The following is a 17,188-nucleotide window of genomic DNA, read 5'->3' on the forward strand; positions in this document are numbered from 1 at the left end:
GGTCAAGTCTTATCTGTTTCTGTGACTGCCCACACCCAACTAAAAAGAACAGCAACAGCTGGCAGTGATCAAAATGCTTGTTCTCCAGGGCACTTTCCATATTTGTTAAGGAAGGGTAGTATGTGCTACTTACTTATCAATCAGGCCAATCATGTTAGCTATTAGATGTCTTTTCTGGATGGGGAAACCATAGCTCAGAGAAGTTATATAAACTTGCACAAGGGTATCCAGCTACTGAGCAGCCACCAAATTTCCCAGAGCTCTTGAAGTTTACGTGGCAGTCCACAGTTCATTGCCATCAATGCAATGAAGACACTCCTTTCTATTTCATTTATCCCAATTTTATTAAGTCCAAATATATACAGTGTGTTCTGTAGAACCCAGTAAAGGACATAGGTAGGAGTCTTAAGGATCATATCAGGCAGTGGAGTAGACAGTTAATAAATAAGAGTGAAGTAGTTTAAAATATGGTGTATAAGCTTCTCTGTGGAAATAATAAAGAAAATACCACTGAAAAATTCTTCATTGCCTAGGTGGTACTGGGGTTTGAATTCACAGCCTCAAACATGCTTGGCAGGTGCTCTAGCACTAGAGCCACACCTCCAGCCCTTATGGAATCTTTAGAATTTCATTTTCAACAGTACCAGAGAAATAGGCCTTTTTGTGTGATCAAAGGAGGAAAAGCAAGCAATCAGACAGACTGGAGTGCACTCGTTGTTACAGCTATGAGCACTCCATCATGTTACCTAATCCTGGGGAGGTCTCAGTTTCCCCATTTATAAAATGGCGTAGTATGTGCATGGCAACACTATGAGGACATGCTTGGCACAGTGCATGGCACATGGACACTCAACAGTTGGTTGCTGCTGGCGTCCTTATCACCACGTCCTGGCAAATGCCCTCACTCATGTTTGCAGACTGAAGCCTCAATTGGTTGGTACTCTTCAGGAGATAGTGAAAGATCAGGACCTACAGCTATTTTGCCCTTTCCCACTTTGCATTTCTGATGTTTACATGTTGGTCTGAAATTGAATATCATTCATGAGGCACATCTCTCCCAGAGATTTGTCTTCTCTTCTTTCCTTTACCTGTGCAAGTAAAAAGAGGAACAAGACAAACAGGTTTCGTGCTTAATCCACATCATTGGATGTTCCTTCAGTGAAGCCAGTGATGCATGAGGCCAGTTTGAAGAACGAGGCAGTTTTTGATATATTCCTTTTCCCCACACTGGCACTTGTTCTAGAAAGTGCTTATTACCCAAGATCTCTGCTGACTGATTTGAGCTTGAACAGGCGCCCCCTTTTTTGATGTATCCCAGGAGAGAAGAAAGAGAATCCACGTTTCCAGTTTTACTTTGGAAAAACCTCTCAACAACTCTTTTTTTTTCTTTCTTTCTTTTTTATTCGTTTATTCATATGTGCATACCTTGTTTGGGCCATTTCTCCCCCCTACCACCACCTTCCCACCCCCTTCTCAACAACTCTTGAAGTAGAAATTACCCTCACGGACAGAAGACGAAACTGAGTCTTGGATGAGATGGCTTTCTCCAGGTCACGCATTCATCGGCAGTGCTACCATTCAAAAGCAGGTGAGGTCAGGTTCTCGAACATTCTTGTGACACTGTTTTTCCTTAGGTCCAAGTTAAATGATAAATTATGATCTTCATAAAAATCCTCAAACTTAAGCACAGAACCAAGCCAAAGGACACACATGGAAGGAAGACTCAACTTGGAAACCTTTCAAAGAAAGTTGTTGATTTCAAAGTATGTATTGCAATCAGGGTATTGGTGGTAAGGTTGTTTTTGAGGTTTGTTACAAATTAACAAAATTATATACCTAGGAGTTTTGCAGAGAAATGCAAATCAGTGTAAGCGCCTTGTCATAATAAGCACTGTGCTTTGGTTCCTGTTTTTGTGTCCCTTAAGCTCATAATACACGATTACATTGACACAAAGGAAGCCATTTTCATTGATGGTTTCTTTATATCTGCCTCCCTTCCCCAAGTTAGCTTGTGGTAACAATCAGTATAATTCCTAGAGAGTCTGTTTAATTAAGTCTGAATTAGTACCTGCTTTCAAGCATGAGTCTTCTGCAGATGTTTGTGGTATATACCTACTATGTGTTAGCGGACCCCTGCTCTCCCCAGGTTTTTCCAAGATAAATAACAGCTCAGGAGCCAGGAAAGGGCAAAGGGTGTTATAACAGAGGGAACCACCGGCGCTGGGACATAGAAGCAGGGAAGTATTGAGGCTGTGAGTAGCTGGAGGCAGGAGTGTAAGTCTGGCAGATTTGCACTGTGTAGAGGGATAGAGGAGGAGGATGGAGATGAGGCTGGAAAGATGGGGTAGCGCTAGGTTGAGAAGGGGGCTAGAAATGGCAGGCAGCTAAGAAAGTTGAGCTTTATTGTGAAGGACAGACAGAGCAAATGGAGTTTCCTTTTTCTTTTTATTGTGGGAATTTCATATGGAAACCAACCACAGCGTATGCCTAGGAGTGGAATTACTGGGTCCTATGGTGACCGTGCCCCGTCCCCTTTTTTTGCAGTGCTGGGGCTTGAACTCAGGGCCTACACCATGAGCCACTCCACCAGCCCTTTTTTTGTGATAGGATTTTTTGAGTTAGGGTCTTTTGAACTATTTGTCTTGGCTGTCTTTGACCCACGACCCTCCTGATCTCTGCCTTCTCAGTAGCTAGGATTACAGGCGTGAGCCACTGATATTGAACTGGGAAAACTGCCACATGTTTTTGTGGCAGGTGAAAGAGTTTTATGGGAGAACGACCTTTTTATTACTTTTAAATTTTTGTTATATTAATGTGGTCCTGAGGATACATTGTGACATTTACAAAAGTGCTTACAATTTATCTTAGTCAAATTCACTCCCTCCGTCATTCTCACTTATCTCCTCTCTCCTTATTCTTAAGTTTCAACAGTTCTCGTTTTTGTGTTTTCATCATGAGCACTTAATATTTCCACCATATTTACCCTCCTACACCCTTTCAAGAAAGACCTTTGGGATGAACATATTTGTGAAAATTTTGGAAGAGGGATTAATCCCATCTGAAATGGGTTTGGGTTTGAGGGTAAGAAAAGCAAAGGTACTTGAGAGCTAAACATAAGGCCCTGGGGACACTGACGGACTGCTTGAGAAGCAGGGAAATGTGACCAGGCCATCTCTCCACAAGCACTTTAAATGTGTTTGTAGACGACTTTTGAAATCCATGTGAGGAGATTAGCAGATACTTCTTGTGTGCATAGCCTCATTGTAAAGATGAGTCTGTATGTTCTGTTTTGTTGTTGTCATTCTGCAATTTAAAAATTTCTCAAATGTTCTTTAAATAAATGTGCTAGAAAACCCTCTTGGTTTAGTAAAAGGTTTTCTTTGGTTTGTAATGACATTTTAAAAATACTTTTATTGAGATATAACTCATGCTATACAGTTCATGCATTTATAGTACATGATTTTTGGTTCTCAGTACATTCAAACAACTGGGCAACAATTGCCATATCAATTTTTAAAACTGTAACAAGAAATTAAACTTCACCAATTGCTCCCCATTCCCATCCACCTCTCCCATCCCCTGGTAACCACGAATATTTTTTTTCTCCATACATTTGCTCATTCTGAACATTTCACGTAAACGTTAGTCTATACTACATGGTCACTTGCAACTGGCTTCTTCCACTGAATGTTTGTAAGATTCATTCATATCATAGCATGTATCAGTACTTTATTTTCATTGCCATATAATATTCCACTGGGTGGATATGCCAAATTCAGTTTATTCATGTGTCACTTACTGGACCTTTGGGTTATTTCCATTTTGACTGTTCTGACTCAGAACAGTGCTGCTGCAAGTATTCATGTATTTCAATTCTCTTGGGTCTATATGTTTAGGAGTGGAATTGCTGGATCATATGATAATTCCATGTTTAACTTTTTGAGAAACTGACAAGCTATTTTCCATGGTGGCTGCACCATTTTAGAAATATCTTAGGGTTAATTAAAATATGTAAGGAAAAAAAACACCAAAGTTTCACCAAAGGTCTTAGGAATTAACATATTCATGAAACCACTATAGTGTCACTTTGTTCTTAGGGACATTTTCCACAAAGAAACAAAGTTTTTAATCAGTAAAGTAGTGTCACTGGGTTTAAAACTGCTGAGCAGACAACAATAAGCTGACTGAGGAATAGCGGCTGGGTGGTCAGCCTGCCTCCCCCCAACTCCCTACTGCGGAGTCACATCCCCCAAAGCCCTCTAAAGCCAGGCGAGACTTACAGACTCTTATTTCAGCAAAATGAAAAAGGGGTCTTCAGAGTATCTTGAAAACTGTTAATATTAAAACCTATGTAACCTAGAACCTGCTTTACACAACTGTGAGGCCACGCAGTAGAAATTCACCTATTCACTTCCTGCTAAGGCTAATTATTCACCCTTCCCTCTGGGTGCGTGGCTTCATGCGTAAATGCCATCTCAGAAATGAAAATTACGGGGCTGGGATGTGGCTCAAGTATTAGAGTGACCTACCTAGCAAGGAGGAGGCTCTGAGTTCAAACCCCAGTACCTCTAAAAAGCAAAGCAGAACAAAAAAGAAATGAAAATTGCTGTACATCTTTTAGACTTGGGTGCTGGTTGCCAGGAATGTTCCAGAGGGACAGAGGGCAGGACCCCAGCACAAATCTTTAGGAATTGGTTGGAACCTGAGTGAACTAACAGTCAAGTTATGAGTATGGGAAACACACCACAAACGCTGTAACAGTGAAGGAAAGATATCTTTATTATTAGTGGCTTTCTAGTAACAGAATGAAGTCACTGTTAATGACTTGATTTTGCAGCTCTGAGATGGTAAATGATTTGTGTAAGTTCACACAGTTGATGTGTGTGGGGATGGGACCAGGACTCAAGCCTGACTGAATAGTGACAGTTGCTTACACTTACTAAGAATAACAGTGGCAATGTACCTCTCACTGTGCGTGCGTTCTCTGATTTCATCCTCCAAGGAGCCTATAAAATACTGACCATTCTTATCTCCATCTTGCAGAGCTGAGGTTCAGAAAGGTTAAAAGTAACCTACCAAAGGCCATGCAGCAAGTGAGTTTGAGGGCTGAGGGGAGAAGTCTGACTTGTGAGGCTGTTCTTAACCAGCAGCCTTTCCTGCTTGTGTTTCTGAAGCACAGGCTTCCCCCACTACTCCAAGCCAGCTATCCCATCAGCAGTGTGTGAAGAGAGAGTTGTCCCAACTGAGTTAGACTTATGATTTCCACCCTGAGTTTTCTGGACCCAGAAAGGTCTATTAAGACAATTATGGGACATCCTATGGCAGTTTTCAGTATCTCAAAATATTTAATATGTACAGAACTGTTACTAATGATCAGCTTGCCCATACTAACTCAGAGTACCAGTGTGTGCTTAGACTAGTCTAGCACCAGCATTCTGTATTTGTAATTGGAATGACAACTGTCAGTTCTCTGTGGGCTTTCTCCTTACTTATGTTCCTCAAGAGATGGATGCAGTTGACACTTTCTAGGCTTTGAGTAACAAAAGTGGAGAAATGATTTAAAGTATAGTTTACTTTGCAAGTAAAGATGTCTTCCAGATGTCACAGAGGGGCAAGAAGGAACCTGGAGGGATGGTCATTGTTGTAAAAGTTGGGCATCCTAGAATGAACCAGCATCTCTGTGAATTTATAGGAGAGGAAGACCATGGGATCCTGGAGTTCTATAGGGACTTCCTAAGGGAGGAGGACCTTGAACTAGGCCTTTTGTCACTCACATCAGACAGCAGTAGTGGCTTACTCTATTAGTGACCCTTTTCATACCATGGGCTTAATCTGTAGTGTGGTTTGGTGTGACCTTTGGGTCGCACTGGGAAATTTTGAACTTCTGGTTAGTGACTGTGGGTATAGCTCATTCATTAAATGCAGTAAATGGAACTTCTACCAGTTGCCTCTTCCCCACAAATGACCCACATTGTTGTAAAGTTAGCAACCACTGACAGGAAGTGGCAGAAATCCTCAGCCACACAGCAGATTTCATTAGACACTTGCCCAAAGGAGTTGTTTGGGTCAATTTAGCCTCTGTAGGTTTCTAGGGAGGAATACATTACGTCTCGTCGTTGCATTGTGGTCATCTTGCCCTTACTGGTGATGTTGATTAAATTTCTTGTAGTACTTTCTTTTGCAGCAATCACCCAGATAAAGAAACTTCTAGAAAATTGAGATCTTAAAAGTATTTCCAAAGGTGTTAGCCATTTACTGAAGAGTCTTTTGGTTAGTGGGCCTCTCATTGGAATCTGCTTATGGTTCCAGTGACACCACAGGAGTGCTGGTGGGCCTTTCTTACCTTTGTGAAGGATTGCTTTGAAAAGTCTGTACTACAGGCACTGTATGAATGCAGAACTCCCAGGGAATGGCCAGGAAATTAAAATATACGTCTTGCATTCAAAATACAAGGCTTTGAACTCCAGAGGAAAATAAGCTGTCTTGAGTTTAGGCTTAATTTTCCCAAGTCCATTGATGGAACTGAGGACCCTTTAATTATGATTTTGCCTTAAACTGGTTGTTTGTAGTTGCAGTTGTTCTTGTCCCAGCTCGGAAACCAAGGATTTATTATCTATTAATAATCCCTTTCACTGAAGAATTCTGTCAAATGACAATGCATGCATCCAGGAGTTTGAATTTTTTTTTTTTTTTTTTTTTGGTGGCACTGGGGTTTGAACTCAGGGCCTCACACTTGCTAGGCAGGTGCTCTTACCGCTTGAGCCACTCCACCAGTGAATTTTTAATATTCTTTCTTGCTTCAATTAATTTTTCTCACTGTAGATCTCCCTAGCAACCACAAAAGCAAACAAAACACCAAAACCACCAAACCCAGAATAGCATTTTCTGCAGTCAGCTGGAAAAAAGCTGAGAAGTAAATGCTGCTGAAGTCAGGCACGCTCACAGATCTCTTCAAATCTTCAAATCTTACAACCCAAACAGGCCCTGTCCTTAGAGTTGAAGTTACAGGTGGGGCAATCGCCTGTCAGAGAGGTTGAGTGAACGACCTTGGGAAAGAAAATGATAGAACTCATGGGTATGAACCAACCCACACCTACATTCTTTTCTCCAAGAATGAAGACTGACGCCTGAATTTTCCTTGACTGTTATTTTCAACAACAAACATAGTAAGGAAGCAAGCCAGCCAGGATGTTTTAAAATGAAATTACCAGGTCTTGTGTGAAGTGTTCAGGTTTGAACAGGGGTAGAAAGCCTTTTGCTCATTCTAGTATTTCCTGTTTCTTTGGAAGTTCTTAGAGGACAGAGGTTAGACTCCAAGCCCTAAGGCTGGAAAAAAGGCATGAGTTTTACTGAATCCTGAAGATATGGCAAGCAGTGAGCAAAGGCACTTCATGCATTATTAATTTACCTGAATTTCAGAACAACCCTGTGAAGGAAGAAGTTGGAGTTCATTTCAAGTTTCTCAAAAAGCTGGTCAGCAATACCAGTTTCAACTCTTATTGGTGGCTGGTGACACATTGCATTAATATTTCAAATATTTTGTCTCTAGCAGAGATCATTTACTCTGCTTTGAGCTGGTCACTGGACCCTGTTATATTTATTGCAAATAGTCAACAAGCATCTCTGCTCCAAATCTGAGCCTTAGAAGAGAAAGTGGGGAGGGGTGGTAGGAGAAAGAACACTGCCAGTTTCCAAACAAAATGAGATGATTTTCTGCAGAGGGATCGCAGCTTCAGACTGTATAGCTTATTCCTCTTATCAGTCTTCTCCAAAGGAGTTAAAAAGCCAGGGAGGGAATGAAGCATTCGAGCAAAGTGTCTGCACTTTGGAACAGACTGCCTGTGTTTCCCAGGCTATTGTAGTGCAGGCTCCTATTCAGCTGGGATTTCAATGGTGGTGTGATTAGCATGAAACCAAGTGTATAAAGTAGGTCCTTCTCGCTTTCCTAAAAGAAGTTTTTCTGATGAAGTTGGCATGAAGCTTTGACAAACACAGAGCATGGAAAAGTTCAATAGGACTGAGAGCAGGCCTTTTTTGCACACATCCCTCAAACTTAGAATGCAGAACAGTAAAGCTGCTGACAAGAGGCTCCTCAGGCCATAGGAGTCATAGCAAGGCTCTTTCTGCACCGGGGATGAATAGGAAGTACCCACAAGGCTACTGGGGAAGTGGATCTCTGGCTGTTGACCATTCTCTGTTGTCAGAGAGTCACAGAGAACCTTCCTGAGAGTCGGTTGACTATCTTCTCACTCTGTCATGGTCTATTGAGACAAATACAAAGTGCTGAGAGAGATAAAGAAATACAGAAGAGGTGGATTCTGCCTTCAAGGAGCAAGTAAGAAGCCAAGAAGATGAACACACAGACACTCAATGGAAAAAAAAAACAGCCAGGTGTTTTGAGCTGATAATTAAGGAAATTATAGAATTAAAGGGTTCAAGGCTGAGATTCCAGCTGTGTTATACTAGGTGAGAGTGACCTCAGGCAAATTGCTGCCACTTTATAAATGATAAGATGGGAATGATTAGTTTTCTGCCTACCTCAGAGTGCTGTTGAGGCCAAATGGCCTAGTATCCCATATGAATAAGAAAAACACTCTGGACCTGTGAACTCAGATTTGTAAAACGCATGTAATTTTGTCTTTGACGTGTGCTCTGTCCTCCCGTTTTCTCCCCATTTGTACTCCACTTCAGTGCATGGTATTATTCATCCAGATCTGAAAAGTTTTCCTTATAGATTTTATTTCTAGAATAATAATCTCTCCTCCCCCACATGTCCTTTGTACAATGCATATACAAGAGTCATTTGTCAAAACTGCAATTCTGACCACAGAACAGGACTTCATTCTTTCAGAGCAGGACTTCTATGACCCCTCATAGACTACAGAATACATTTCTCAGTACATTTGAGACCCTTCGGAATCTGGCTCCAGCCAATCCCTTTATCTCCATCTTTTCTGCTCCTCATTCCTGTCCCCTGATCTTCCTCCCACTACATCTTTGCTCAGACCGGGCATCTTCCCATTGTGCCATTCCTTTTCTCTGCTTTATAATGTGTTGCTTGATTCTTACTTTTTTTTTTTTTCTGTACTGGAGTTTGAACGTGGAACCTTGAGCCATGCTACCAGGGCTACTCAACTCTTGATAGTCACTTCAGATGTTACCTGCACCTCTCTGAAGCATTTTGTTATATCTTCGGGCCCTTCTTTGGGCTCCATGCCTTTCTAATCTAAAAGTGTTCAACTTGTTTTATATAATTTTGTGCAGTTCTATCTTAATAGCTTTTGAGTTCCTTGTATAAGATAGGTGCTCAAAATTTTTTATTGAAAAAAATATGTAAGTAAAAAGTTACTTAAGAAAGTACAGACACAAAGCAAAAGAAAAATAAAATTTTTGTTGCTTATAATTCCACAATCTTGAAGTAGCCACTGGCATAATATCTCTTCTTTCTATAAGTTGTTGAATTATTAAGAGTAATTATAAAGCTAAGTACTAGGTGCTTAATACCTACTTCCCGTAAGTCAGTGTGATGAAATGGAAAAACCCTTCACTTGCTAGCATTTGTCACAGCCCATAATGAAGGAACCCGAGAGAATTGGGAATATGCGACTAACTTAACCTAGGTATTTTAAATTCAGTTTTGCATTATCCGGATGACGTTTTTGAACTTGGTCAACAAACTGAATTTGTGCTAACCATGATGACTTTTATTTTAAAAATGTTTACTTACCCTCAAAGTTAGGGCTGAATATTTTAAAGTGACTTTTCTTATCCTAACCTTGCTTTACAGAGGACTCTGAATGAGCAGAGGGAAAAATGAGAAAAAAAATATTTCTTGTGGTGCTGAGAATTAAACCCAGGGTGTCACACATGATAGGCAAGCTCTATAACCCTGAGCTAAGCCCCAGCCTGGGAAAACCTACAATAAAGAAAAGATACCCAAGCTAGGGAACGGGCAATTTGGGTGTATTACTGAACCACCTTTGCCAGGTAACATCGCCTCCAGATGATTCTCTGGACTCTTAAGTCTTCCAGCTTGAAGAATTCTCTAGCTCTCTTGCCCAACTGGTATGTCCTCTGAAGTTCTGTTCCTTAAAATGATGTGAGGTCCACAGTAGTGGGGAGGAGGGGAATGATTTTCTTGTTAACTACTTTATCTCAGAGTGTGTTATCATACTTGCTCTCACTTATATCACATCAAAAGTGATGTTTGGCTGTTGCTTTTTGCCTATTGGAAACCTCTTTAAAAATGATCCTGAAAGCTGGGCACCGATGGCTCACACCTGTAATCCTGGCTCTTCAGGAGGCAGAGATCAGAAGGATCACGATTTGAAGCCAGTCAGGGCAAATAGTTCTGGAGACCCTATCTCAAAAAATCTTTCACAAAAGGTGCAGGTCTTGAGTTCAAACACCAGTACTGAAAAAAAAAATACCATGTATATAGACTTTTGTTATGTTTACCCCTTTCAGATGTTTATCTATGTTTATCTTGCTTCTGAACATTCTAAGACTAAAGAGATTGAGACTAAAATACCAAACTCTCTGATTAAGGACCAGGTGGTGGCTCAAGCCTATAATCCTAGCTACCTGGGAGGCAGTGATCAATAGGATCACAGTTTGAGGCCAGTCTGGGCAAAAACTTAGACTCCATCTCAACCAATAGCTGGGTGAGGTTTTGCATGCTTATCATCCCCAGCACAAATAGGAGCATGGTCCAGGCTGAACTGGGCATAAAGCGAGGTCCTATCTCAAAAATAACCAACCCTAAAAGGGCTGGCAGTGTGGCTCAAGTGGTTGAGTGCCTGACAAGCAAGCTCAAGGCCCTGGTTTCAACCCCCCAGTACCACCAAAATTCAAGCCCTGTGGTACCCTTATGAAATGGGTACATTGCACCAGTTTTACAGATGATAAGACTGAGGAGTAAGAGGTTTAAGTATTAGAAATTAACCTCAGACCTGTGTTTCTTACTTCAAAGCCCAGGTTCACTACTATTCAGTCAATCCTCCCACTCTCACCCATCCAGGGCACATAACCTCTACACCACCATTTTTTGGTTAATATCAAACCTCTGTTTAATATTTTCAATGTGGGTGGTTCATTCCTTGCTGGCAGTTCTAATTGTTCAAAAAATTATGTTGATATAAAATCAACCTTCCTATAATGTTAGCATAACATCAGCTGTTTGGTATAGTGTTAATAAATAATTATTACCATCAATAATAATATCGATTAGTTTATAATTAAAAATACCGAATAAATTGTGGTACTGAGTCATTTCAAGGAACATGCACTGAGTACTTTTAATGTGCCAGGAGCTGTGTTAGATTTGGGAAGCTAATTATGACTGGGAGGTGGTTCCTGGTCTTGAGCTTTCTGAAGCAGTGCTGGGCAGGTGCATTCTGGCCTTTCCCCTTCTCTGCCTGTAGGAAGAGAATCCATTCTTAATGATTTCTGCTCATCCTACTCCCTCACTCTCCAACCTGGCCTGTTTTTTTTGTTTGTTTGTTTGTTTGTTTTGTTTTATTATTCATATGTGCATACAAGGCTTGGGTCATTTCTCCCCCCTGCCCCCACCCCCTCCCTTACCACCCACTCCGCCCCCTCCCTCTCCCCTCGACCCCCTCAATACCCGGCAGAAACTATCTTGCCCTTATCTCTAATTTTGTTGAAGAGAGAGTATAAGCAATAATACAACCTGGCCTCTTTTACCCTCTGATCTTAAACTATCCCAGTTTTGCTGCTAGTTAGTGACCTTAAATAAGTCATTCAGATTCGGCTGGTCTAAATTTCCTTACTGAGTAAGGGGCAGCTGACTCGGATGGTCTGGAAGGGCTGCAGAGGTCTTTAGAGATAAAAGTCTGCACCCCCAGGACAGTGCTTGCTTGCTGGAGGTCTTGACAGTATCGAATTACTGAACATCTCACAGGGTACCACCCAGGAGGACAGGTGACAAGCTACCTCCACCATAAATTCTGAGAATATTAACCACGTCATAAACTTTTAAACCTTAAGAGGCAGTGTAACAGCTGAGCATGATGGCTAACAACTATAATCCCAGCACTTGGGAGGCAGAAGGATCACAAGTTCAAGGTCAGCCTGGACTACATAGAAAATTCAAGGTCAACCGGGCCACATAAAGAGACCCTGTCTCAAACAAACAAAAAATAAACAGATAAGCTAGCAAAAAGAACAGTGTACCACAGTGGAAAGATGTGTCTTAGAATCAAATTTTGGCCCTATAATTTACTAGCTTATAACCTGACCTTTTTGAACTTCAGTTTGTCATCTGTAAATGGGGACAATAATTTCTCTACTTGGTAGGTTGCCTAGAGATTGGAAGGTGTCTGACAGACAGTATAGATTCTTTGACATTTATTATACCCTGACCCTTACGTGTTTGGAAACTGTTATCTGCCATAGATAATTGGCAAGCTTTGGAAAAAACAAGTACATAAGAGAGTGGCACGTACATTTGCTGCATGTGCGGTGCAAGTGTGGATGCGACACGGCCTTTCTGACCTCTGAAAAGCAACTCTGGAGGCCTCCGCGATGCTCATATGGCAGCTGGGTACACGTTGCTACCTTTCCATCTGTGCCTGCTGAAGGTGTTCTCCATTGAGAGGGTACCGCGTTGGAAATCTGTCTTTAATACAGTCCTGTGTTCTGATGCAAAACCTGCCTGAGAGATTGGACAGGGCATAATAACCAATATCATTGAAAGTTGATTAAATCTATCATCTTAATTAAATACAAGAGAACAAGAAGTTCTCAGTCTTCTGGTAGCAATTAAAGACTAAAGAGTCCATTTGAAGTTGTTTTTGCAATTCTTAAAACCTCCCGTGAAAGAGCTTCTTAGCTATAGACATGCTCTCACATTGAGGTTTGTGAAAGCTGTTAAGGACCACAAACCTGCTGGCAAGTCTTCTGCTGCCAAGGCTTCGGAGTTCTCAAAAGCTAGGGGTTCAAACTCAGGATACGCCAATTGGGAAAGAGAGCCCAAAACAAAGGGCCTTTTGAGGCAGGAAACTGGGCTTTGGCCACAGCACAGAGCAGTGTGGGACTGGAAAAACGCCCTGGGACTTGCTGAGGAGAAGAGGGACTATGTGATCCATGCACGGAGGAAGTATAAAGTTTCTCCATACAGTGAGGGGTTATATTTCAAAACCCTCGAAAGTTGGTTTCAGAAGCTGTTATCTTCTCTCTGTCAGCCTGACCAGCATGCCTGGGAAATGTGGGCTTGAGATTGAGCAGAAAACAGCGATGATCCCCAAAACTCCGTAGACATTACGTTTTTAGTAAGGATGTCTGACATGAAGGCCAGTGGTTCTTTTTACCAGTATTGTGTTCATCCACTCACTTTATCATGCTGTATGCTAGCTTGCTCACTTGCTATATGCCAGCTTGATGTAGCTATGCAATTAAAAAGGTAAAATTTCTACTCAAGGAGCTCAGAATTGAGGTGACCAGGTAGAGAGGACTAGAAGTAAAGAGCACAGATTGTTGGATGAGTACTTCCAACTGCAGGTCCTCACATCCACAACACCTCCCCACCAAAACTGGCTTTTAAAATTGGCCTTCCCTGAAGTGAAACTTCTAACCTTATCCTACAGGGAAGCAAACTGACCAACTGAACGAGTCCCATGGGGGCAGCTCACTGAGATAAAGGCTGTCAACGTGGAAGAAAGCTTTGTTGTGTAACTCAATGAAGAGAAAGTCATTAAGTTCTGGTGGATCCTATTTTTTTTTTCTGTTCTTCACTTTTGTAGATCTAAACTTATTAAGCAAAAACTTCCATGACCAGAAAAGACCCACTTCCTGTCAGCTGCTTGGAAAGATGAGGGGCTGGGGTACAATAGGAGTAATGGAAGGAAAAGGATAGGTTTGGCAGAACCGCGAAGAACAGGACATGTTGAGAAGGCCTGGGTCAAGTGGGCATTGCCACCAAAGAAGAAGTGCAGTGATATTGATCACACATTTGAACGCTGACCCCTCTGAACAGATGGGGCTGAGAGATGTCAGGCAAGAAAGGACAACTTTTCATAAATTAGTAATCTCACACATCTGCTCTATGCTGCCATTATGCGTCCATGACTAGTACTCGAAGCCAAGGCCTTGAATCTGCAAACAGATGGCCTAACATGAATTAGATGTGGTCTCGGGGCACAAGGAATGGCCTTTCCCCCAGTTTAAATTCACACTGCAGGTAGCATTTTGGCAGAGAAGCTACAATGGCTAAATGATTTATTGAACAGCATTTAGAAGAAAATTTTCTCAAGTTCCAAATCAAGTGTAAGGTGGTTCCTTCTGAGGGCTGTGAGGGAGGGGTCTGTCCTGGGATTATTGCCTGGGCTTCTAGATGGCCACCTTCTTGTTCATGTGGTCTCCCTTTATGCCTGATATGCGTGTCCTGTGTTCAGAGGTCCCATTTATGAGGACTTGGAGAATATTGGTCAGTGTAACCTGATTACCTCTTTGAAGACTCCATCGCTAACAAGTTCATACTCTGAGGTAAAGACAGGACTTCGACGTATGGATTTTGGGTTGGGGGACACAGTTCAACCCATAACCCTTTATTTAGAAGTGAGGAGATTGAAGCCCAAGCCAAGTAGCTTGAGATTTGAATTTGGGTCTTGCTGGCTCTGAAATGGCACATTTTCATCTTGTCCTGTTTCCTACTCATGAATTGAAAATGCCATGAGCAAGGGAAAACAAATGTCTCCTGTGATCTGAATTTGATTAGTGTGAGACAGTGTTTGTTGGTTATTAACTGTAAAATTTAATTAAGTTTGACTAGTTGAAACCCTCATCATGATGTTATTTAAAAATCAGGTTAAGTACAGCATTCCAGGCTTAGCTGAAACTTTCTGTTGCTGTAAAGCATTCCTTAAGCCTGTTGGCATAGATTGATCAAATCTTATTTGAATGTTTCAAGGAATACAGTGATCTATTGGTGTTCTAATAATTCCCTAGTAATTAGACCATATTCTGTAGCAAAATTAGTTGTATTAGACACTGGTCATTGAGTTTTTTAACTCTTATTTCTCCATCTTTTTTTATTTGTTTGTTTGTTCGGGGCAGATTTCTTTTTAATTTTTGCTTTCTTCCTCTTGCATAAGGGACTTTGACACAATGCATATATACTGCATGTGCACACACACCCCAGTCGCCCTAGGGAGGACTGGAACCAGTATAGCAATAACCAGTGGAAGTAACCAGTCCCCTCTCAAGCACACACCCAGTCTTTAGGATGTTCATGCTCACAAGGAGGGTGGAAGCCCTTGCCAAAAATGCTGAGTAGAGGGTGCTGAGGGGGTCTGCTCACCCTGCTTGTCATGGAGGAGTCGGAATGGCACTAGTGTTTGTTCTAGTCCTGGCTGAAATTGAAGCATGTGAGTGATGTCCTCTGGAGTTATACAATGCATGGTTACCTGTGTCCTTTTTCTACTGAATATTCTTGGACAGGCCACCACTGTTTTTCTTAGTTTCTTCACATGAATGACAGATGAAAGGTCAGACCTAGGATTTCTGGAATCCCCCATTACTCTGGAATTTGTGTTTTGTTCATTGTAGGTGCTTAATAGAAATAAAGAGAGGATGAACAAATAGATCATGGGACAGAGATGGAGACTATTAGTGTGAAGTAAACCAGGGAAGTTCCAAGGACATTCCATTCAAACCAGCATGAAGTATTAAGAAAATCCCCATTTTCCATTAGCTGGAAATAATCAAACATTGAAAAAGGGCCTTGTTTTGTTTTTGTTGTTTTTGATTCTACATGTGTTATTATTACCTGTCTTAAAGGTTCTACATAACTCTCACATGCAGACAAAGAGTGACCCTAGTAACCTTTCTTCAATCTAATGTATTTTGGTGGGAAGGCCATGAACAATGACAAACAGTACTTTCTTTGTGTGAATTGAGTGCACTTTACATATTGTACCGTGTCTCTAAAATTCATAGTAACCTTTCGAGATGAGTTGTACTAGCTCCATTTTCAGATGGCCTAGAGAGATATACAGCTTGCTCAATGGCATGGCACCAAAAAGAAGTGGGTCAAATCTTTAGACTCCAAAACCTGTGCTATTTTCTAATATCTACATTTTCAATCACCTCCTCAATTTCATTAAAAAAAATAAAAACAAGCCAAAGACTTATGGACTTTTCATAAAACATATTTAGTGTCCATATGTGAAATAAATAGTCATCTCATGGCCAAGAAGACACTGTGTCCTTACAGAAGGTACATCATACCACGTTCTTTAAAGCAACAGTTGCTAAGCCTTTTCCGTGAGCCAGGCATTGTTCAAAATATCTTTGCACAAGTTATTCCTTCCACGTCACTATGGGAGGTTAAGTGATTTGTTGAAGGTGGTGGAGACTAGGACCCAGGTGTGTCTGGATCCAAGATCCACACATCTTGTCACTGTTTGTCCTGATGTCTCAGTTATCAACAGGTAGATTGACTCCTTCAGCCAGTTAGTTCTAATGTTGACCTAGGTGTGTTCTGGAACCGGGCTATGTGTTAAGGTCACCTGAGGGAGTCTGTGCAGGTGAACTTCAGTAGTAAATTGTATGAGGAGAGGAGTATGAAGCCAGGATGGAGTCAGCCCCAGACGCTCCTGGAGAGCAAGCCATGTTTATTTGTACTGTGCTGTCCAGGACATGGTGTGGCGTCATGGATCTCACTCAGGGAGGACAGGGATGTGTCTGAGAATGCAGAAGCCTGTTCCATGGGAAGGTGCTTGGTCACACCTCAGTTAGCAGGAGCCAGCTGACTCAGGCTCCTGTGCTGCAGCCCCTTTTCCACATGGCCACTAGGGCAATGGCCTGGCGAGAGCCACTTCCTTCCTCAGACATTTTTGTAGTTTGAGTCTTGGCCGAGTATCGTGCACTGTGGAGAGGATAAATATAAAACACTGGCCCTGCAGCTAAGAACTCAGACTTGTTGGAAAGCTGCACACACAAAACAGAACTGTAGAATTGACAGAGATCACTGAAAGCAGCATTTCTTAGAGAATGTTCTGGACAACCTAAATTCTTCTGGGTTGTACATCTCCCTGGTGAGACTTGACAGTGAACTTTGATGAAGGCTGTGGTGTGAAATGTTCACACTGAACTTACTATGAGAAATGACCAGCTAATCCACTCTCCTCTCTTTACTAGATAAGGAGGCCGGGTGGAAAAAAGGCAC

General features: G+C 41.6%; 1 protein-coding gene across 2 annotated transcripts in view; it reads left to right on the forward strand.

The window, feature by feature from the left end:
- Nucleotides 1-17,188, forward strand: part of Plpp3 (phospholipid phosphatase 3) — a 79,560-nt gene that overhangs the window by 9,510 nt on the left and 52,862 nt on the right. Inside the window, exon 2 of one of the 2 annotated variants that reach the window (XM_074080012.1) lies at nt 1,491-1,588. The exons of the other annotated variant lie outside the window; for it this stretch is intronic. Within the exon in view, the coding sequence (XP_073936113.1) occupies nt 1,537-1,588 (52 nt within the window). The 5' untranslated portion in view covers nt 1,491-1,536. The remainder of the gene's footprint in view (nt 1-1,490; nt 1,589-17,188) is intronic. 2 annotated transcript variants of the gene reach the window in all.

The sequence above is a fragment of the Castor canadensis genome, chromosome 7, assembly GCF_047511655.1.
Source record: "Castor canadensis chromosome 7, mCasCan1.hap1v2, whole genome shotgun sequence".
Classification (NCBI taxonomy): Eukaryota; Metazoa; Chordata; class Mammalia; order Rodentia; family Castoridae; genus Castor; species Castor canadensis.